The 25430-nt window shown below is 33.0% G+C and overlaps 1 protein-coding gene across 2 annotated transcripts in view; it reads left to right on the top strand.

Moving 5' to 3' along the window:
• LOC142330138 (serine hydrolase BPHL-like) overlaps nucleotides 1–14068 on the top strand; it is a 31125-nt gene extending 17057 nt beyond the window's left edge. Inside the window, exons 4-7 of one of the 2 annotated variants that reach the window (XM_075375240.1) lie at nucleotides 1635–1788; nucleotides 5069–5324; nucleotides 8723–8853; nucleotides 13771–14068. In XM_075375240.1, coding sequence (XP_075231355.1) covers nucleotides 1635–1788; nucleotides 5069–5324; nucleotides 8723–8813 — 501 coding nt within the window. In that variant the 3' untranslated portion in view covers nucleotides 8814–8853; nucleotides 13771–14068. The remainder of the gene's footprint in view (nucleotides 1–1634; nucleotides 1789–5068; nucleotides 5325–8722; nucleotides 8854–13770) is intronic. The other variant, XM_075375235.1, reaches the window with a different exon arrangement.
• The last annotated feature ends 11362 nt before the right edge of the window (nucleotides 14069–25430 follow it).

Genomic DNA, 25430 nt, shown 5'->3' with positions numbered 1-25430 from the left:
TATGAGTTTACACATTATAGTTATTGCAATTTTTTATGATCTCAGCAACACTATGGAACATCTTTTATTTGGTAAGGTCATCATTTTTCTTGACGTTGCTCTAAAAAGGCCAAATTGAAAAAAGTTTCTTGAAGACTGGTTTATAAAACTTATTTTTATCCACAAGTAAAAATGTTGTTGGAAACATAGTAACTTTAAATTAAGTTTTTGTTGCTTTTAATTAGTGCCCTTAACCTCCTGTAATAAGTGATTTATGTGAAAATTAAAATTTTGTTTTTTCCTCATGCATGAAATCTATTATGCAACCTGTGAACTTTTGTTTTTCTTAATTATACAGCTACATAAAAGCGTGTTTATGAAGTCAAACAAAACATTAAAATTGTTATCCCAGTTTCAATAATAAAATTCTTGAAGAGATTCAATATAAAAAATGAAGTTGAAAATATGTCATAATACTGAATCTCATCAAACAACATAACAACTATATAAAAAAGACTTTTATGTGAGTACAGATGATTTTTATTGGGTTTAACTAACAATTAGTAACAGTTGATGAAATTACCACTGTTGAACATGAATTAGATTCATAGGCTTGGAGGAAATGTTGAACTCATTGTGAAGAATTGATTGATAGCCATGAATGTAACACTTTTTCTTTATTTTTTTTTTTTTTTTGTAGATGTCCTGAAAAAGTTTTTATGTTTTTGTTTATTTTTATGTTTCATGTTGTGTGTTGAACTCACTTTTACCTTCTACGGGTAGGTAGTTCAATTCCTTTATTAGTTACCTATTTTCAGTCTTGCTTAAGACTCTGTGAGATCTGTTTTGTTTTGAGTTCATTAATTAGTAATACACCGATGGGAATGTCACTTGTAGCATTCGCATCTTATCATATTAATTCCAAGAAATGATTGTCACAGCATTCCGCATCTTCAGTTGGTATTTAATACTATAATTACATTAAAATAAACTGTTTTTATAATTTTTGAATTTGTTGAAAATGTTACTATTTTATAATTTTAAAGTTATTATGGAAGAATATACAAATTTGTACTGGAATAGAAAAATATTCCAGTACTAGACTGCAGAATTTGCATATTCGTTGAATTTTTGGAATTAATATGGTATGTTTATTTTACCTATTTACCATGTTTTGGTGGTTTAAATTTCATTAGCACAGTAGTCAATATGTTTTACATATATATATATATATATATTAGTTAATTTCTCTTAACGATTCTTTTTTACACCCATACATTTAATCTTTTCTTCTGTTGTGGATGTCCCTTGTTGTTATTCTGTTTGTATGCTACTACTTGCAAATGTTTTTAATACAATTTGTTTAATGATCTGCTGCAAGACATTTTTTAAATAATAACCTCTTGTTCCTCTACCAAACATCTTAGTAAATCAGCTTTAAATTAATAAATTGCTTTGCAATCCTATTTCAGTACATAAAACTTCTTCATTCATTTGGATATGCTGATAGGCTTGAATCTTCTATTTCATTACTGCTTTATATATAGTTTTTCATTGAATTTTACATACTCTTTCATTATGGGTGAATAAAATTAAGTTTATTATAATTAAAATTCAGTTTAATTAAATTTGTTTAATTTACTTATATATTTCAGGTTTTGAACTTTGAAAAGTATTCTCTGTTAGGTTGGAGTGATGGAGGCATTACAGCAATGATTTTAGCTGCGAAATATCCAAAAGAGGTTGATAAGTTGATTGTATGGGGTGCTAATGCTCTTGTTACAGTGGATGACATTAAAATATATCAAGGTGTGAACTTAAATAAAAATTTTATCCCAGTATTATTATTGTTATTATTACTATTTCTGGTGTAGTGGTAAGTAGTTAAATGGTACTCTGATGTTGAAGTTATGAAATGTCATATTCAGGATTTTTGTTTAATGTACTTAATTAAAATAATACACCATTGTTTACTGAGATTTATTTGCGCTATTAGATGACCTAACCCGAGAATATGTAATATATATATATATATAAAGCTTATAATCTTATACATTTAACTAATGTAAAATTGAATTGCTGATTTTATATTTATTCATTAATATTTTGTTAATTGTACAGTACTTTTATTACATCATTTTCCCAAATGAAGCTCATTTTTTTCTGAGACATTCACTAAGCTTTTTGGAAAGACTATACATAAATTAATATATTTTATTTTATTAGTATATAATAATTTATATACTAATATTATATACTAATAAATATATACAGTTTTGGAGCTGTAGCTGAAAGTGCGAAAATGTTACTATTAAGATTATTGACCTGTGAATTGGGCATGTGTTCGAAACCAGTCTAGTCGCTGAACAATGCCAATCTCCCTGGCTACAGTAACAATAGGACCGCTGCGTTGCCATTGTACCGCTATAACTCTGGAATGCTAAGTCATACAAGAAAATTGTTTGAATAAAAGTTGTCTGTTTTTTTTGAGATTAACAACTTTTCCAAATGCAATACAGATGAAAAACAATATTTTCCAGTGAAAAACCGAAAAAACACGTTTTTTACAACTTCAGTGCCACCTAGTATTTCAATTTCAAATTGTACGGCATAACTTCAAAGACATTATTTGTAGAGGAGAATCTCCTCTACATTTTTTGTTTGAAAAACTTTTCTCCAAAATGCATACAGAGAAAAATGCATTTCAATAACGTTTTGAGTTTTTCAAAATTCTATTGGAGGGGGATGTTACAAATCTGGAGGTAAGCTTCCCTCATCACCCCTAACGCATGGACAAAAGATCAATCGGTAGGTAAGGATTTTCAGATACAGACTATTTTGATGACAAATTGCCTGTACTATTGTCAATCTCTCAATATCCTGTTTGAGCTGCAAACACACGACTGTGAATTATATCAGTGTAAATGCGTATTTTAATATTTATTATATCAGAATGTATTTTGTTTTTCTTTCCTTTCAGTAAATTAATCAATTTTTTTAATATTTTCTTTTCAATAAGCTTGCACTCCTCCATTTGTTGTTGCTGCACCTCCGTAGGGGGATGGACCCCATAGGCAGGTCAGTGTTGAGAAACACTGACATAAGCTGTTAAATATTAGGCATCAGAACTCTTAACAGTGCAGTACCATCACTGTTAACCTTTTATAACAATTTGGCCATGAAAGGCTGTAAAAATATTTTAGTTTATATATTTAGTTAATAGGGGGATATAAAGAACCAAGTACCTAAGTTTTGTCTCCTTTGTTGTGCCTGTTCTCTGAAATCAACACCGTAATATTATTTGAACCTGATCACAGTAATTTGTTCTTTGTATTTTGTCTCATATTGTGTCTATTTAAAAATTAGCTATTTAAAAATTAGCCATTGCTGAGGCCCTACAAACTAACCTATTTCCAAACCAGCATAGTGCATGTGCAGTAAGCTTAAATATCATCACATATTCAGTCACCATTTCAATCTGTACCACTCTAATAGAACGTGGTCGAAGTGACTGTTGTGGCTCCTGTGTTGTGAGGTTGTAGTGTCTTTTTTTTTCCTTCTGCTGCCAAGGAACATCTGCTGCCAAGATCCACCACCAACTGTGCATAATTTACAGTAATAATTCAATGAGTATTGGTTCTGTGAGAGAATGGTGCAGGAAATTCAGGGAAGAGTGAAGTAATGTGCACAATGATGAAGAAAAAGGGCAACATTCCATTGTGACTGATAAACATGTTGAAAAAAATTGAATATGCTGTTCATGAATTTGCCCTTCAAAATTACTAAACTTGGTGAAAGTTTTCTTTAAATCTTAAGGTCCACTCTTTTTGAAATTATTTCTGATAGATTGAATTTTTGTATATACTGTGTTTTGTATAATGGGAATGACTCTGACTTTTCTTCAGCATACCAGAATAAATAAGTGAATTTCTTAGTAGTATTTTATTGGGGATGAGACATGGATTCGGTCCATCAATATTGAGACAAAAGAACAACTCAAACAGTAGATTTACACACACTTGCTGAACAATCCCAAAGATTTCAAACAGATAAATTTGAACAAAAAAAATTATGGCTGTGTTTTGGAACCGAAAAGGAATTTTTTGACTGACTGATGAATATAATTCACCATAGAAGCTTATAAAGAAGCTTGTCCATGGGAATTTTAAAATGAAAATTTATAGCAAATTAAAAATGTCATGCCTGACCAGGATTTGAACTCACAACCTGAAGATTAAAGGCTGACGTACTACCACTCTGCTGCAGAAATCAGAATAAAGAAATTTTGTTGGCAGAATGTTGCTAGAAGGGGACAGTTTTATATGACAATGCATGTCTTCACACCACCACTAGCACTAAAGGTGTACTAAAAATGTTTAAGTTAGATTTTTGACCATCCTTTTATTTAACCCCTCATTTAACTGTCTGATTTTCATTTGCACATAAAATTAAGTATTGGCTGGCTATTTATCACTTGAAAAGCAATAATGAACTTGCCAATCTTTGGAAAGTGAATAGACAAGATGATATCATGATATAACAATTGCTTGAGTTTGGGGAGGGTCTGTGTTAAGAAATAATATAAATGTGTAACTTTTGTATGTAGCATTTTTATTTCAGTTCATTTTTTTACTTTATTACTCAAACAAAGATTAATTTTATAAATAGTTCTCATGTATTGCTTTAGAATATTAAACAAAGAAAGTTGACTTTATAATAACTTAAGAAGAGAATTTTGTTAAATTAAGAAGTTGTTAATTAAGAATTTGTTGCATTAAAGAATGCAACTGAACAGGAAAGAAGAATCTTAACATGAAAAGAGTGCAAGTTAATAGAATTCTTTCATGTTCAATGTGTATTAAGCTAGTGGAAGGAATGTTGTGGTAAGACCACAGAAACATTAAAGATGTTTGGTCTGCTGTTATCACCTTACGGTGAGAAGGAAGGCAATGATGTAATGACTTAGCTGAATATTTCTATTTATATATTTCAAGAGAAAAGCATGCAGTTTTCATTGTCTAAATATGTTTACAGTTTTTTTTTTGTAGGTTTAATTCCTGTTTTTATAACTGATGGTTTCTGTTGAAAGGAATTAGAGATATTTCAAAATGGTCTGAAAAAATGCGTGCTCCTTTAGTTGCTCTGTATGGAGAAGATTACTTTAAGAGAACATGGGAAGCTTGGGTCGATGCATTTGTTGATATTTATGAAAAAAATGGAGGAGATCTATGCTGTTCTGCTTTGCCTAATATTAAGTGTCCCACTTTGGTTATTCATGGTGCTAAAGATCCGATGGTTCCTGAGGAGCATCCTAAATATCTAATTGAACAAATAAAAAATTGCAGGTATGTATTATTTAGTAATTTATTTGCTTTTTTTCAGAATGAACCTTTAAATTGCCTGAATCTTATTAAAAAAATTCACTTATTATCATCATTGTCAAAAAAATTATTTGTTTGTAAACTATTATACTCTTATTCTGATAATTTTTCAAAATAGAACACAAAAAAATTTTATTCTATAAAAATATTTTTTTCATTACAAGAGAAACAAATTTTCATTTTGAAGAGTGGGCACTTATAGAAAAATATTTACTAACCTCAGGGACCACTAATTCCTTACTCGCTAATTCCCTTAATTTAAAGAAATAAGTGAGGTTTTATTAGAACATAATGTGCATCTTTCCTATCTGAGTAAGGTTGGAGCCACAGCTTTCTTTATCTTACTTTATCATATCAGTTGTAATGGAACAGTGGAACCATCATTACACATTTATTTTGGAAGTGTATTTTAAAACAACTAATTCTATAATCGAAACTTAGTAAATTTGTGTAAGCAAATTTTTGTTTGATGTGATATTATTACTCAGTAGACAGAAAATTATGCATTGATTTGAAAATAAGAGGAAAAGGCTCATCTTTAAAAAAGAGACCTACCCAAGTATTCAAGCTGTCCTATCATGTGACACATACCGCTACTTTGGATATTTCTGATCGTAGTGAATGAAGGATGGTGTGTATATGAATCTCCATTTATGCCATTAACAAACTGTGAGTGAAAGAAGTAAAAAAATGTGTTTGTCAGTACAAAAAAAAGACCCAAGTCAATTTTGTTGATGAAACAATTTTCAATGCAGCATACTTTTACCTTTCAGATGTATGAAAAAGCTGAATTTCTGATAGTCAGAAGGTTCACTGGAGGCCTCTTAATAATTAATGAGTAACAGTTTGTTTTGACATCTAATTTTAGAATGATATGACCAAAATATTTTTTAAGAGTATAGATCATAAAGTTTACTTATTTCAACTTGTTATGTGAAATTGTCGAACAAATTCCTTGCATTGGAGTTAATTGTTAAGAAAATCGATTTTGTTAACATTTGATAACAAGGTGTATATGTAAAGTAAGTATTAAAATTGAAGTTATACAATTGAAAGTGGTGATTATATATGCTTCAAGTATGTTAATAAAATATTTTATTATATTATATTTTTGATTTGCTACCTTAAGAACCATCTGATTGTTTAGCTAGACCCTGTTTAAGCCAATTAATACATTATAATTTTAAATTACTTACCTATTTTTTTAAATGAAAATTTTTCCTGCCTTTCCTTGCTAATCATGTATGAAAAAAATGACAAACTTGGAAGTTTAGAATTTTGTTAATAGAGTTTTTAAATAGCAATGATGTGACCAAAATTATTACTGCCTTGGCCAGCAGCACGCAGTATTACAATGCCTAGTGTTTTCTAACTTAGTTTGCCACTGGAAATTAGTATATTTAACATTAAGCAAAATCTCAATACACTCAGCTCAAGAATTTTGAGATACTATACGAGTATGTTTTTCTTTGTATCTGTGTCCTGTTTCTATGAATTGATTTGTAGAATTTAATTTTGTTCTTACATGTAGGTCATGAATGTGTTCCTAATATGAGGATGGTGTGCATGACCTGCCCAGTGTTGGTTTAGTATACTTAATTTTAGTGTAAGTTTAATTTGTTTACTTTTAGTTTACTGGTGCGTATTGTATTAGTTTTCTGTATGATCTTGCATATTTTGTTAATGTTTAAAATACAAAAATGGTTATAATTAGCTAGTTATACAAATTTAATAAAATTAATCTATTTTTCCAAGTTTTATAAAAAGAGAATTTAATTTTTAATTCATCACGTTTTATATCATTCTAAATAAGAATGCAAGATTGGAATGTTATCAGTTTTCTGATGCTTGAATGAGGTTGGCAATGAAGTAAGATTATTTTACATTTTCTTCTCTTCATTTTTTTATTAATATTTATGTCTAGAAAAAACAGAAATTGTAATCATGAAGTAATGTTTGTAAACTAATTTTTTTTAAATTTAATTTATTCTGAATAAATTATTAATATGTAATAGTAGTAAAATGTATACTTTTGAATAGATTGATTGATTGATTGATGTAATCTTTAAAATAATAATTAAAAGTCATTTGCAATGTTTTAATTACGAGTGAGAGTCATCAGTAAAAATAAATAAAGTAAAATAAAAATTACCTGAAAAGTAAAAAAATTATGTAGATTTGGGCCATATTTAGTAATACATCAAACATACACTTTGAAGAAGGTGGCAAGGTGACTGGACCGCAGCAGATAATAAACTTTGACATGCAAAGATATGGTGTTACCATGGGACTCTTCATGCAGAAAGATTTGCCGAGAGGAAGTGGTCTTGTGCCGATTGCAATTAGGACATACTGAAACTACTGACAGGTATATGATGTCATTGGAGAGCACACCATTGTGGGTCTGATGCAACTGCTACTTGACTGTGCACCACATCCTTGTGAAATGTGTACATTATGCGGCCTTATATCACAAATTTAAATTGCCAAGGGATACACGGCAAATTCTAGCCAATGACAAGAATGTACTAGACCGGATATTGTTATTTAAAAAAAATTAATATAATTAATAAGTTTTAACCTGTCAAACTTTGATATTATTTTGTTATTCATATTACATGCATTATCCTAATTGTTGCGTTCCTCTTACTATTTCAATTTTACTCCTATTATTATCTTAGTTTTAACACTATTTTACTAATATTTTAATGTCCAAGAAGGAGCCTCTTGTTACTATTTTAATCCAGGCGATGATAGCATGAAAGCATTTTTCATCTAAAAACAAAAAAAAAAAAAAACCATTAATGTGTAATTCTTATTGGTTAGGTTAAATAAACACTTAGCCCTAATAGCTCAGACTAAATTAATGATTCATTTCTCACATATCAAAATCTTCTAATAGCTAACATTTAAAATCATCATATTTTGATTTTTAAATTTATTTGGGATTCTACGAGGAGTTTCTGATAATTTATTTATAAAGGTTTCAAAAGAAGCAGAAGAATATAAATAACCAAAAATAAATTATAAACTAGTACATTGAACTTGAACTCCTTAATTCAAAGTTAATTTCATCAGTAAATCTGGGTAACCTTCAACTTTATCAGAATGGAGTTTTTAAAAAAAATTGAGACTACTGTTTAAATGAAAATTCTATAAAAAGCTTCAGGAAGCTCAAAATACATAAGTTATAGCATGAGTTTTTATGCTGATATTATTATTACAAATTATTGTCGTGGGCATTTTTATCACCTCTTTTTTGATGAATAAATATTGAGTAATATTTTTATTTAGTTTGTGTTGTAAATTGTAAATTTATATTAATATATTTAACTGAATCCTTAATTTTTGTTCTTTTACAGATATCATGTGTTTGAGCAAGGTAAACATAATTTACATCTTCGTTTTCCTGAAGAATTTAACAGAATTGTTCAAGAATTTATTACTTCATGAAGCAGTGATTGGATGTGTTAACTGAAATTGTTTAGTGCTGGTAAGTTGTTCCTTTTTTATATCAAGGGTGCTACATACCAGATTATTAGGAAATACCAGCTGCATGTGAAACTTGCGTTCTGTTTTACTTAATCCATTAAGCTTAAGGGAACCATTTATTAGCATGATCAAGGCTGGAGAAATATAAAATTTACAAAAGAATGTTACAAAATAGAAGTCTAGAAGAAATATTTTATATCTAGGAATGTTGTTGACTGGACTGAATTTGTACATAGAAGAAGAAATATTTTATATCTAGGGATATTGTTGACTGGAATGAATTTGTACATAGAAGAATTGAGGCAACACTGGATGTAATTGGTCAGACTAGAGTCATCAGGAGAGTTTGGAAAAGAAATTAAAGAATACATTCTTTCAAGGTGTTACATAGGTTTTAGCAAACTGTTAGAATCCTGAAAGTAAAATCTGGAAAATATGTGAAGGTGAAATAGGTAAAATTGAAAAGTAAAATCAGAAAAAAAAACCAAAAGAATCAAAAGAAACAATTAAAGGTTTTGTTAAAGAATTGAAAGATATTGGAACATTTGGAGTAATTATTTGCTAAACTACAGATGATGAGATAACTGGGATAAAAACAAAAATTTGATAACTTTTGTGTGGTGTAGATTGAAATTGGGATAGGCTGCAGGGGAAGCCTATCCCAGTGCAGGAAAAGTAACGTGAAAGGAAGTTTGGTTAAATGTAAAACCTACTGATTGGGAAAGAAATGTTGAATATTGCAATCCCTATCACACAGAAAGAATTATAATTAAATGTGGTTATTTTTGAATGATCAGTTTGTTATCTACATTATCAAAAATGTACCCCTAGATCTTGGAAAACCAACTACGAGAATTAATTGAGTAAGGCTTGAAGGTTAACATTGTTATCATTAGATATACAGCTGACAATTGCCTTCTTAGAGGGAAAGAAATTAATGTGGATTTGATATTGACAGCATTTATAGTCTGCCTTAGAGAGATAGAAATATTTTCCATGTTAATCAAACTTATTAAAAGCATTCATTTTAATGTCATAGGAGAAGTTGGGATAGTTGGAAACATGTCCAGAGAATTTAAGTTGGCCGAAAGTGTAAAACAAGGAAACATCCTGAGCTCACTGTTATTCATTGTTTCGGGTAACTGAATCATTAAAACATGTAATAAAAGAACAAGGAAAGGAAAAATTAAATTGTATGCTGTGATCTGTCTGTGTTAGCTATGATACAATTGACATGGCACTGTAAAAAATGTGAGAAGAATTGCAAAATGCTGTGACAGAATGGTCAAGCACATTAGGAACAAAGGAATGATAATTCAGAAAAAAATAAAAATCTGTTTTAAGTAAAGCCAGTAATACAGCACTTTTGCAGATGGAATGTTGTAGATTGGAGTGGGAAGGTTCAAACTTTTATTACAAGTGTCCCAAAAAATGTATTCACTGCTTAACGGGATATAACGTTCTGATTTTTCTTTCATTTCAGGGTGTAGTTAATAGAAATAATGATTGGACCAAACTTAATTTTTGAAAAAAAAATTTATTTTAAAATGCTATTGGAAGTATGAAAATGTAGCAAAGGTATAAAGCCAGTATTGCAGGGAGTTTCAGGAAGATGACTTACTATTAATTGTTTAAAAGATAAGTTTAAAATGAATGGAACTGTTCAGGATATTCAATGATCCAGAAGATCAAGAACATCAATGAGCTTCATCAGCCAAGAAAGAGTACTGAAAAGTTATTGCAAAATATCCAAAAGATCTGTAAGACAATCAAGTACTGAGATGGGCATCAGCAAATCCATTGCATTGTCCATCATTGCATTTTAAGACGTTGTAAATGGAAAAGTTGTTACATTCTAACAATGGTGCACGCTATCAATGAAGATGTGGACTGAAGAAAACAATTTTATGAAAGGTATTTGGAAAAATGTTTGCACAATTTTGCAAATTTGGATGCACAGTTTTCAGAGAAGATTGTTTGGATTGATGAAGCTACAGTTAAATTAAATGGCACAATTAATCGACATAATTACACTTTCTGGTCAACCATAAATCCACATGTTACGCAGAAATACCATGTAACATCAGGAGTTTCAGTTTGGTGCAGCATTTGAAGCAAAGGATTAACTGAATAATTTTTTTTTACTGTATAGTGACTGGTGCCAGTTACTTGAATTTACTGCAAGAATCTGTTTTACTACACATTCGAGAGGACTTTGAGAAGATGGTGAATCTCATTTGTAAGAGGACAGAATACGTTCACACTATCATTGTGATGTAAGAGCAAACATGAGAATCTTCCAAACAGATAATTTTGACAAAGAGGTCCCATAGGATATTCTCCCTGTTCCTCAGATCTGATGCCATTGAACTTTTTCTTGTGGTGATACCTTAAAGATAAAGTCTATGCCAGAAAACTGACAACACTGGAAGAATTAAAAGCCATGATTGAGCAAGAAGGCACCACAACATCAAATGAAATGTTTGTTGAAGTTTGTGAATCAATAGCGCACTTTTAGTAGTGTATTGACCAGAACGGTAATTTGAACATCTGCAAGAGACCACTGATAATGACCAGAACATTAATAATTATGACATCTGCAGTAGGAGGAAAAGTTATACATTTTATGTTGATTATTTTGCATTTTAAATAATAATTATATGTGAATAAAAACTGAAGTATAATCATTCAAACATTTTTTTGGGACACCTGTATTTTAAATTATGTTATTATAAACCACCTAGTGCAGAATATTGAGATAAGACATATCTTACCTTAATTCTGTCATGAAAGTACTTTTGTGGGAACCCACATCCTCAGTCATGATTGAATTCATTTAATTAAACTGCATATTAAAAATGTTAAAAATAAAAAATACTGAAATAAACTATCTACAAGGTGTAATGTGTGTACTGTAATAATATAATGAAAATTTTGTATTATTATATGAATGTTGTTATCTGTTGCTGTTTTTTAGACTGTCTCCCTCGAACACTGTCTGATGGTTTATGAAATTGAAATTTCTTTTTTTGTATTTATATATGTAGTAGTTTAATAATGTATTTAATTTTTTGTCGTTGTAGTTTATATTTAATTTTTTGTCATCTTTATTAATTTTTGATATTTCTAAATTTGTGTTAATATCTGAAATAGAATGTTTATTGTTTATTAGATGGTCTGCCATATTAGAAATCTAATTTATTATTTTTATAATTTGTTTAATTTTAAAGAAATCTATATTTAAAGGATCTACTGTTTTTAAAGGATGATCATCATATGATTATATTTATATAGGAAAACAAATGATGTTAAATAAACTGCCACTTTGTAATAACTTTTAACTATAGAAATAAAAAAAATATTATTTTTTTAAATTCAGCTGTTTTTTTGGAGGACTCGTAAATTAATACATAAATTTAGGTTAGGTATTAGGTTAATACCTTTACATTAATGTACATATTTTTTTCCAGGTTAAAATTTAACTTAAAGTATAAGATATGATATTGATTATTGTTTGCTACTTCAAAGAGGTTCTGTAACTGACCCTTCCAAAGGCCTTTTCTGTCATCCCACACCTGCCTTACCTTACCAAACATGTACTTTTATTTGCTAACTCAAAGCAAATATGAAACCATCCAATTTTTCTGTCTACAACCAGTTTGGCTAGTTGTACCAAGGATGAGGAGGTACATTAATAACTTATGTAATCCAAGTGGAGCTTTTTAGGTGTATAAAAAAAATTTTGCTTCTAAATGTATTTATATACATTGGAGTATTTATCAGTATGCATAACAAATTTTTAAAAACTGTTAGGACATATTTTAATTCCTTATATGGCTTATATTTCCAGATCTCGAGCCCCATAAATTATAGATCTTGCTAATTTCAAAACTTCCCATTTTGCAAAAGAAAAGGTATTTCATACTTATAAATGAAACGATTTGGAATGTGTTTAAACCAAACTTTGGTATTGTTTAATGACAGCCCAAAAGTTAATATGATCTCTAAGTAGTTATACATATTCACCACTTTTTATCTTTCTATCACTCCAGTATCTTCTTGCAAGTCTGTCATCTGCTTTTTGTGTACAATGAAGTACAATCTGTTCAGTTATCAATCCTGAACACACATTAAGGTTACAGTAATGTATTAGCACTAAAAGGCACTTCATCTAAGATTGCGTTATTAACTACCAGTTAGTAAAGGTAATGAGATTTCAATAAAGAGCTCTGAAAATAATGTTTCATTTCCAAACTCCATCATCTAGAAAATTATGAAAGTTATTAAAACGTAAGAAAACTAAAAGAAGAAAACAAGGGCTCTGCTTTGTTCATGTTGACAATTGAAAAACATGCAAAATATCCGTTATCTGTGAAACACAAGAATAATTTTTATAGTACAAAATATATAACAAGCTAATGAATTTAGTAAATACCTACAACTCATAAGATTCATAAAAATAAACTCACATAGGTACTTTATCAAACTCAACCTTGAAATTCACAAAAAGTATAGACCTTTTTATATTTGTGGTTTAATTTTAAGATCATATAAAAAATAAATATATTGTATATTTTACACAAATGAAATATGCTTGGAATTCATTCAGAACTGAATTTCATTCACTTAACTTGTTTAACAAAACACCAGTAAGTAATTTTGGTACTGTAGAATAAAATTAAATATATCACCAGTATAACTAGCAGATTAGAAGAATATATTTTAAAAAACAGGCTGGAATTATAAAGTCTGATTATTATTTAATTCTTTTTTTGTGCTTATATGTTTTCTATATGTTATATACACTTAGTTTTATTTATGTATGTCTATTACATATTTGCTGCTATATGATCTGTAATTTTATTTTATTCTTCAATTCCTAATTGTAATTTTATATTTAGCAATTTTTTCTGTTTAGGTGAGTGTGTGTGTGTCTAGAAAACCTTCATGGACTGAGGCCAACTTATTTAAAGTGAGCCCTTCAGTGTGAAATGTGTTTAGTTATTTAATTAGTTTTATAATTACTTTTTTATCATTTTTCTTATTCTATTGATGTACATAGATTTTGTGGAATACCTATGACTGCTAAATTAAATTTGAATAGAAAATGTATTTATAGATGAAAATATTGGTTTTTAAAATGGTGTAAACTAATAAGTTTGTAAAAATTATTTTTTATTACTTTATGTAATTACTAAAAAAATGAATAAATAACTTTAATTTAAAAAAAATTCTTCTTGCCTTTTTTAACAGTATTTGTGTGTTTCTCATTGTGTTAAGAATGTATTGAAAACAATTGTTTTGCAAGGATTGATATTCTTTATGTACTTATACTATTATTGAATACAGCACTCACTAAAACTGAAAGATACTCCCAGATATTAGTCGGTTCCTTCACAAACATCTACAGTTTTTTATTAACAATACCATAAGTTCTGAGAAGTACAGAAATAGGATCAACACTGACTAGAGTCAGTAAGAGTAGAGTCTGAGTAGAGTTTTGTGCTGATTCTTGGGACTTTTTGTGCTGATTTGGATTGCCCCCTTGTCTTCCCGTTTCTTTTTTACCTGTAATTTCTGCTTCATTGGTAAGTGCCATGGAATTGGTCTGCTGCTTAGTTCAGACTAATACCAAGTTTGACATCTAGTCATCAACAAGGTGAATATTTCTTTATTGGACTAACTACAGTGGTTGCAACCATGTGTGCTTGTGTAGTTATCCAAGGATTCTGTTTTCTATGTGGGGATTGCATAAAAAGCCAAAGTGTAGCTGGGGTACAGCTACAGCGTAGCTGGGCTTTTGGTTAAAGATAATTCTGTTCCTAATCAATCAAATACTGCAGTTACTATTCAGCATCATACAGTGCAACAGCTTGATTGAAATGTCCATATTATGTATACAGTCTATACTAACGGTTCCAGAACCAAGGGTATAAAAAGAGAACTAGTATCATAATTTCATGGGCAAGGTTGCAGTTTGTGAACAACGTAACTATAGTTCAACTCAGTTTGGGCTAGCATTTTGTTTTGTATATCTGTTTTTGTGAAGGCGTTTTTGTATCTGTCAGATTTTTAAAAAATGGAACACCATGTGAACGTAAAATTTTGTTTTTTTTTGCTTGGAAAAAGTGCTACAGAAACATTTGAGAAGATAAATAAGTACATGGGAATGAAGTGTATTTCATTCAAGTGGTTTAGAAAACAAAAACAAAAAAATCAGAGATAAAGATAAACTACAATAATAACTAATATAAACCCGCACCTTACTATAGACCCTGAAAATTTTACAGCTGCAAATCCATTAAGAACACCCCCTCACATTCAGCCGAATGATATTTCTCATTTACCATCAGTCATGGATTAGGCTGATTGGCCTGTTCTGACATCTGTCGCTTTCTTGAGCATCCTATATCTCTTCTTCTCCTTGGTTTATATCTCCATACTTGAGAAGGAAGTCTACAAAGCGGCATATGCATCAAATGGTCACTCCATCTTTTATGATATTCCTTTAATGTACCCAATAGTGGCATCATACTTAGCTGTCTTTTTATCTCCTCATTCCTTATTCAGTCTGCTCAAGTACATCCTTTGACTTCTCTCAAAAACCTTATCTCAGCAGCCTGAATTGACTCATCCCAACTTCACAAAACCTACACTTCACTATCGTAAGTAAGAATAGGCACGGCCATTGTTTTGTAGAATCTTAACTGAGTCTACTGTCTGGTCTGTTTCCCTAACGTCCTGCGTATTAAACTACAGACTCCCCCAAATTGGCTCAGCTTCTTATTAACATCTGTATTTCTGTCATATGATAGATCACATCCCAACCCTGTAAGGAGAAGACAACCGGGGGGTGTAGCAACCATAACATCACCTTGTGACGTTACTGAATGCCACACCACCCCCTCCGTTCCAAGCCCTGAGGAGCTTTACCAGAGGTCATCTTTAGACCCTCTAACTCTGATTACATCTCACAGTGATCAGCCAGGCCTCGGTCAGGATGCCACCGATGTAAATAAATTGGCAGACATTTGCATCAGTAAATACATATCAAATTTCACCTTCATGTAGGCCTCAAATGGACTTCTTCACATCCAACCTAACATGATTCCCTCAAACTAACTAACTGAAACCACGGAAGCGCAGACCCCGTGTTTAGTACAGATTTGACAACACCGTTCATGACTGTGAATGCCTGAGAAAACGAACAAGTTTAAAGTTAAATCAGTGCAACACTCATACCAATAAAAATTGTATTTTATGCAACATAGTAATTCAGACCTACACCCAAATAATTTGACCATTTTAGGTCACCTAACAAAGGGAACGCAACCTCATTCCAGTCCATGCAGGAGCCGGGGCAAACCCTGCACTTCCACCTGGTCCCATCATGGTGTCTCGTGTGGCATTACCAGGTCACGATCAGGACGGCCACCAGCAGAGGGAAGCCGTGCCCCCGGTCGCTTGGGCTACCATGCACCATCAGTGCAGCAATCCCCACCAGCGGGAGTCCCAAAACGAATCACAAACAATACCAATATAACCGTGGCACGATGCCAATGCGCCTATCCAAGTCGTAGGTGCCTAAGCCAGAACCCTAGCCACCCGGTATCTTAACACGATCGAGTACCTCAATTAAACTCCTCTGCAGACCTACACATCTAGTTGATATGGAGATCCAGAAAGGAATGTATTCTCTCAAGTTTCCTAACAGCTCATGAACGTTCGACCTCGTATTGGGGACAGATATAGGGGAAATGGTCCACTGTATCATCAGTCCTGCAATCTGGGCATTGACTTGAATCTACCAAATGAAACCTAGCCAAACTCACTCGAAAGGCATCATGCCCAGAGAGAAACTGTGTGATATACTGATTGGGAGAGACCCATCTAATCGCACGTAAATTAAACACAATAGGAAATATACCATGTGAGTAGCAACCTGTAGGGGATTCATCCCATCTGACCTACCAAGACGCAAGGCCCTGGTCTTCAATCTCCTGCTTTCGTTTTGACGTCAATAGGTTATTTACCTTGGAAATGTAGCGTTCTTTATGCCCATTAGCCAAGATATCTATTGGTGTAATTCCAGATATGACACAGACTGCCTCTCATGAGACTTCTGTAACCACTTATAACAGCCAGCGAAGGGAATCACTGGGCTCGCAGCAAAATGTCCATACAATACCTAAAAGCCATACGGTGAGCCCAGAAAGTCGCAGCATGCAGCATAATAGCTTTGCTTACACTTTTGTAAAGGATACGATGGTACGGTAATTCAACTTCCAATCGAGATGTATAACTCTACAGATTACATAAAAAGCATCAGCGGCCTTTTTTGCTTCATACTGTAGATGTTCGTTAAACCGAAAATGCTCATCAAGGATAACACCTTGGTATTTTTGAGTCATAATGTACCGAATGGGGTGACCAGCCATCCGAATTCGTCAGGAAGCAGCCAATCGGCCCTTAAACAACATCATTGTGGTTTAGCTCGGAATTCTACCTCGTTACGTGATTTCCCTTCAATCAGTAGCAGTGCATCGTCAGCATAAGCAAAGACACAACAACTACATGGCAACCTTAAATGCAACATCGAATCGAATTTTATGATCCAAAGAAGGGGACTCAGAACACTGCCCTGAGGGCATCCTTTAGTTAAGGTCTTATGAACCTCTGAGCCGCCATCATGCAGGGAAACGGTCTGATGGCTGAAATAACTTCAGAGCACTTCTAGTTCACTTTGTGTACACTTACACTTCTGCACCTGAAACAGGGGCCACCATAAGTTGTTAAATGCCCTGGATATGTCCAGAAAAATCCCTAATACATATTTACATGGACTGGAGGAAGCTATATCCATCACCTTTAGTATGGTATCCTCAGTGCTCTTGCCTGGTTGGAAACCATACTGGTTGAACATTAGCAAATGGCCAATCTAACTTTAATACACAAGTATAGGACCTTCTCAAAAACCTTGCCAATCATGGGCAAGAGCGTTAGTGGACAGTGAGAAGAACTAACAGTAGGATCTTTGTCGCCACCTTTGAACAACAACTCCAAGTCTCCACGCTTCCAACACACCAGAAAGTGGCTGGCGAAGAGCAACCTATTATATTTTCTAGTTAGAGGACTAAGGACCACTGGAAGCACTCGGACGAGGAGCTCCACTGTGATAGAGTCATATCCGGGGGGGGCCTTGTGCTGTGCCATGCTACCGATCACCTGGCATACTTCTGTCTCAGAAGATTCCTCAGATCATTCTGAAGATTCTTCTGATCTCAGAAGATTGTATGTTGGTCTCAAAAATCGCGACTTCCCGCCTGACACGCCAGTGGTATGAAACCTCACCCACCATATTATCATCTGGGAGCAGATCATTCAGCGAAATATTAAGGTCACGGTCCTTATTAATTACCACACCCACGCGGGTTGACAAAGCTGACACGAGGACATCTTCCCTGCGCTTATGTCCAAGGGCTCTGTACGCAACGCCCCAAGGGTCTCTATTCCCTTGCTCCTGAACAAAGGAGAACCAGGAATTATGCGTGGAGGACCTAATGCTATGAAAGTGCCTAGTCCTCGCTCTGTGGTAATCTGCAGTTAGGGCCGCATGCTCATCAGAATCACCCTCTAGTTGCGCAGCCCTTCTGAGTCTGTTCACAGACTGCTTCATTGCTGTCAGATTCCGAGACCACCAACCAGATATATGTTCCCAGACAGTGCCTCTAGGAATGGCGGCTTCAGTTGCTGCCACCACCGCAGAAATGAAATTTTCTGCCAGGACGTCTAATGGCAGACCATCAAGGTCTCGAGAAAATATCTCCAGTCTGGACTCCAACAAAGAGGAGAATTTTGGCCAGTCCACCTTCCTATGCAGGAAGTGTCCCTCATGGCCATCGCGCAGCTCATCCACTATTTCAAATAGTATCAACTGATGATTACTAGAACACTAGAACCACAGACCAGTCAAGGACCCTGCCAGGGATGTCCCTACCAATGTTAATGTCAATATTTGTATCTGAAAAGGCTTGTGGTCCGTTAACCGTACCAATGTAAGTGACGAACTGGTCTGCAACATTAAAGACCTCAAAATTGTGCTGCACGATGAAACTCAATTAGGCCATTACCATGATCAGTGATCTCATTGTGCCAGAAAAACGACTTCGCAGTAACATCAGCACCAATAAGGATTGGACCATTGCCCATAACATAAAGGATCCTATCCCATCTCGCTAGGTGTTCCTCAGTGGGATCCCTGTTTTGGAAATATGAACTAACAACTGTAAGGTTCTGTCTGCAAATGGCAAGTCTGACCACAACATGATGCCCGTCAGAAACCTGCAGTATAAAGACACTATCAAGCAACTTCCTGCAGAGAATAGCAGACATACAGGTATGCCCTACACAAAAACTTTTGCAGCTGTGAAAGCCTGGCAGATCACCCCTAATTACATAAGGTGCTACAGAAAGACAACATCAAGGCACCGTCTCTCTACAATCTCACCTAACAACCTGGACTACATAATCACCCTGGGCATTTAGTTGTCCAAACCTAACCATCTAAGGAATTAAAGTCTAACTTACATAACAGCCACAGTCCTTACTAACAACTGAGTGACCATGATTCATGTGCATCCTCTTACAGTTAGTACAGGCCAGAGCCTCGGACCTATGCGAACAGTCGTCATGTTTGTGGCCCTCCTCACCACAATGGGCACACACGAAGACAAACTTACAAAATTTACCCCTGTGACCATGTCTGCAGCACTTGAAACATCTTTGGACATCCACGGTACTATTTTATTCAGCAGGATCCTAAATCCTAAATAGTCTGCCTGCGGACGCAAATTTTTGAAAGAGACCAGAACTTACCTCGAAGACACTGTGATATTTCTGGGTATCATACATACCTGTTTTAAACACCAACCTGCAGTCCCGCTTGTAGGTGCCTTCATTCAAATCAGTGTTCTGCTCCCTAATGAAGAACAAGACATCATTGTCGGTCAGGTTAGACTATAATACGGGGCCTATGCATTCTCTTCGGGTCTATTTTCAGATTCAGTCGCTTAACAGCCATGGAATCTCTAATTGCCTGAATGGTCTCTGTGTCATCTGCTATCACAACTAATCCCTTGCCGGTTTCTTTAATTGTTCCTGATTTTAAGGCCTTTTTGGTCTACCCGAAGGGCAACCTGGAAGTCTTTTTTCAGCTGACTGCTGGACACAGTCGAACCCTCCGCCCTATTAACAAATGCAACCTCAGGTTTCTTAGAGGACTGGCTGATTTGATGTCTGCCCCTGACCATCTCAGCATACCTATGCGGTTGCATCGAGGCTGGGGCCGGTTTCTGAGCTACAGTTATTTCTTTAGGCTTCGAACCACCCATTTCCGCCAATACATCATGAGCCAATGAAACAGAACTGCCAGGCCTGTCCCCGGCTTGCAAAAACTCTTCAATAAGTGGGTGTATGCCCTCCTGAGTGGTCATCCCTATATCTACTTCTGAACTATCATTGTCAGAACCAGTGTTCGAGGAGGTCGAAGGAAAAAGCTCCAACCCCTCCTCTGGCTAGACTTCCTACCTATTTCACTAACATCTGTCATGGTTGGAGATGCCCTGACTACATATACGACAAAATGCTCGCTGTATTCCTTCTATCACAGATATTGGGCACAAGCGTGATAACTATCTGTAGCGAGCCATGGGCAGTTGGAGACCTTCTGTCTTCTCCTGTTACTCTTTGCACCTCTTTGTTGCTACTGGATCAAATATCAAATGTGTGAAAAAGATCAATACACAGTTAGAAATTATGGCTTTCACTCTAAAAGAGTGCAAGCAGGACTAAGGGTAAAGGCCTCTTTGCTCGTAACAGGGACTTGCGACCAGGAGTCGTTGTCACTCTTTTCGCTGCGATGTGGTGAGTGCTCAAACAAATCCTCTGCTAAAATCTCTGAATCTCCGTGAAAAGGATTATAAATCGTCTAACAGTAGGGGTGCAAAACCGTTGTAACAGTTCTCAGACAGCAACATTGTGAAACTGGGGAAGGTACACTCAACTACCAGCTCAAAAATAGCACTGAAAAAGACTTTATACATTGTAATCTCTGCTCGTAAAAAGATACCAGAGATAGATGATAGATCACAACCAAGATAATTAAAAACTAATACTTGTTCCAAGATCTGCGCTTCCAAGATTATTTTTAAGTGTACTGGCCATTTACCTTTAAAAGCCATAATCTTTGATTTCACGGGTCAGATTTTCTTACCCAATTGCTTACTTGTTTGATTTAGGATATAAATTGCAAGTTGTAACTTATCCTCACTATTAATAATAATTATGGTGTCATTAAAAATGTTAATGGTTTGGTTAAAAATAATTATGGGGGGGCTGCATGCAATAAAGAATTTAAGTAAGTACCATCATGAAGCCTAATCCCTGAGTGAACCTGATGTTTCCAAGTCTTTAAGATTTTATCCACATAAATACTAAAAAGTGTCGGAGACATTGGGCGACCTTATCGCACTCCCTTATTGATCTTTAATTTTCCTGTTACTTTGTTTCCACCATAAGAAATTACTGTGTTTGTGTCAGCATATATTCCAGCAATAGCTGCTACAAGATGTCTCAGATATCCATTTGTAAGCTTTATATCCATCCCATACTATGGGTCTCTGAATGTTATCAAAAGCCTTTTCCCAGTCTATAAAAGCCATGTGAGTTTCATAGTTATATTCGCAATGCTTTTCTGTAATTTGGGATAAAAAAACTGAATCTATATACAACCAACCTTGGTGAAAACCCATTTGCTCTTCTCCAATCAAATAATCTGTTATTACGTGCAAGCGCTGATTCAAAATAAAGGTATAACATTTATAAGTAGCATTAAGAAGACATCCCTCAGTAATTTCCAGGCTGAGATTTTAATCCCTTCTTATAAATAGGTATTACTTTTCAAGAAGCCCAGGCCTGTGGTATTCAGTGTTTCTTCCAACAAATGTAAAGTTTTAATAACCTAAAATGAAAAAACAATATTTCTTATTTGCTTATGCAATTCTAGGATCAGGAAAAAAGAGTTTTTAGATCATCAAAAAAAGGCATTAAGTTACTGAGTAAGCAAAGATGAAATTTACCTTAATATTCCAAATTAATTTGCTAGTTTTAATAAATAAAAAGAATTAATGAACCAAAAAACTAAAAAAGGCAACAAAAATTAAAAGTGGGTTATTTTTTTCAGTAACTGTGTGATGGTTTCTGGTTTCAATGTTGAGTATAGATCTTTTAGATTTTTCATAATCTAGTTAAAAATAAATTATTTTTTAAATTCTAGATGTTTTTATCTATTGCGTGAAAACATTGAACACATACATGAATTATTGCTGCTATCTAACAAGATGTACTAAAACATTTCTTAGACCAAATTTGTCATGTATGACTGCATTTTCATAAAATCAAGGATTGGTTTCTGTTTCTGATAATGAACCAGCTTACATAACAATCATTGGAAGGCAGTTTTAACCAAAAAACAGGTGACAGTGCTGAACCACCCTCCATACTCACCAGATAGAGCCCCTGGGGTATCCTAAAGGCAATTCCAAAACAAAACTTTCTGTAGGCCTTTTGACAACCTTTATAATTAATCCAAACATTGTATTACATCGAAAACAGACAATACAGGAGCTTAAATCTAATAAATTTTTTCTGATTTTTTGTTTTTTTAGCCTCGGTCCTGGAACATATCTGTACTGACTGTTTATTTTACGTGTATATATATATATATATATATATATAAATGAATGTATATTTGCTATTTGTCCTGTATGCATTCCTATACCATTCATCCGATTGTGATGAAACTTTAGTGAGTTGTGTGCACGCTCATGAAGGTTTCTGAATTAGTTTGGACCTGCTAGGTGGTGCTGGAGTCGAGATAGTTTGCAAAATTGTATTTATGGTCCGATTTAGCTCATATTCAGAAAGTATATTAGTTAACGAAAAGAAATATTTTTGCAAAAAATGGAAAAAGGGAAATAGGGAGAAAGGCACAAAGGGAAAAAGGAAAAGGTTAAATTTTGTGAAGTTTTGTACTGTTCAGTTTTTTAATGTTTTATCAAACTTTCATTTGTGTTCATTTAACTTTATATGTATGTTGAATTCAGCAATTCAAATCTCTGAAAATAATGTTTCATAAGATAAATTTTTTGTGAACAGTGACAAAAAACTACTGGCTATTGAAGTAACTAGTTTTAATTTAAATATAGGAGGTAAATTAAGTTTAAATAAAAACTAGTATTGATGATATACTTATTTAAAAAGTAATTATTATTCTCTATTAGAGAATTTATTACAATATTATATCAAAATTTTTTAATCGTTATTGTATAATAAAACTATACTGGAGTATTTCCTTTTGTCAGTAGAAGTAAACTTTTAACAACTTTCTTTATCTAGTAACTATTATAAAGATGAAAACAGATTCAGTGAAAAATTCTAATCATCAGTTGTACTGATTTATTAAAGTATTATTAATTGATTTCATTGTGGAGCAAGTTCTGATTTTTAATCAGTTTTTTTTTCAGGTACTAGAATCTGTTATTTCAGGTACTTAACCCTGGTTTAATATTTACTGTAATTTTTTAGTGGATATTATATAAATTATTTTCATTGACACTCAATGAGTGTAGGTCTTTCAACTTTGAGGCATTGATTTTTTGACATGATTTGCTTGTCAAATAATGTATACAATGAAGTATGATTAATAACCATCCACTTATTCACCTATTCATTTCATTTATTTAATGGAAAAGCTTAGTCTATTCAAAGTAATTTAAATACAGAATGTTTCTGAAATAGGCCACCAAACTTCTTCAGTACTTTTGTTTTATTAAAATAAAGAGAAAAGTTCCTATACACATGGGATTGGAAATGCTTTGTTTTCCCGCTAGCCGCCATTTTGTTTTTCAATAATTTTTATCTCCAGAATGGTTTGACTTAGTTACGTTGAAACTTATCAACATTATTGGTATATATATTTATATATATAATATAAGATACAATATATATGTATCTGTTATTTGCATAACATGATGTTCAAACTAATGCACAACAAAACTTCATTCATGATTTAATAATCATCTGTTGTCAAAAATAAAAAACAACAGATGCATTAAAATCAAAGTTTTATTAATCAGTGGATATTTAAAAAAAAATTATTTAGAGCTGTTGTTATTGTTTACATTTTCATTGCTAAAAGCACTCAATTTGTTGGTTTCAATATTATTTAAAATGTTTGATATTCTTGTGAGCAGGCAGATTTGATTTTTATGTACAGACAAGTCAATGTTAGTGGCCAGGAAGCATACATATATATATATTTTTGAAAAATATATATATATATATATTTTATTAATATTTATATTTTATTTTTATATATTATATTTGGAAGCATTTCCTAACCGACAACACCTGATCATCACACGTTCGCTTCGTTTTTTCAAAAGCTTTCAGAGACTGGAACGCTGCACATTAAAACAGGACCAAGCCAAACAAGAACAGTTACTCTAGAGTAGTGCTGTCCAACCCGGGGCATGCAGGCACCGTGGCATCCATGCTCATTTGCAAATTTTTAATACTAATTCACATTTCAAAATAACATTATATTTTACATCTTAAAAAGGGTATAAAAAATACATTTTAGCTGTTATATTTTCCAATAGTTCAAGAGAAGTAGTTCTGCCAGCCGTTGTAACACGTGTTCATTTCTTTGTCATTGTTGTTGAAAAATTCATTTCCTTTGTAATGGTATAAGTAGGTATAAGACCCTCCTAGCAGGTTGTCCAGCTCGACAGAACAAACTACCTAATTGTCACTCATTTGGTGGTCTGCTCTCCACTCATGCTAGTAGCATTCTTTGTAATAAATTTCAAACTAATATTCTTTTCTGTTCTTTGGTAAAACAGTCCCTTTCGTTATTGTATTTCCTAACATCGATTTTAATCAATTTTAACATAACCTTCCTAAATTAGAAACATGTTTCTCGTCAGAGAGAGTTTTTGAATTAATTTGCTGTGGGTGTGGCCAGTGAATTTTATGTTATTTACAAAAACCGATGAGATTTATAAAAACCAATTAAACATAATTAAGTCTTCAGCCAATAAGGAGATGAATTTTACACATTTTAAGAATTCTGACTTTTGAGTGCCATCCAATTCTTGTATTTTAAACTTCAGTATAACTTGGTAGTTGTGAAGTGAAGTAGGCCTATGTTCTGCTAGTACAATTTATTATGTTGTGTTGTGATATGTTATATATTTCACAAGTTATCAGTGTTTTTAAAGTGAAGTTCTTTAAATTGTTAGATATTATTTTAACATAATATCTAGTGTAGTCTTAACATGGCTAAAAGGCAAAGAACTTACAGTTTTAATTTTAACCGTGAATGGGAGAAACAATATTGTTTTATTGGTACAGACTTGTAAAAATTCTCCAAATATTTTTTGTTACGTTAGCGGAGAATTCACTACTAAAATTCAATGAAAACCAGTATCAAATCTGCTGAAAACTGCTTACAGAGAT

This window comes from Lycorma delicatula, chromosome 1 (assembly GCF_047948215.1).
Source record: "Lycorma delicatula isolate Av1 chromosome 1, ASM4794821v1, whole genome shotgun sequence".
NCBI lineage: Eukaryota > Metazoa > Arthropoda > Insecta > Hemiptera > Fulgoridae > Lycorma > Lycorma delicatula.
This window is presented reverse-complemented; position numbering and strand designations above follow the sequence as displayed.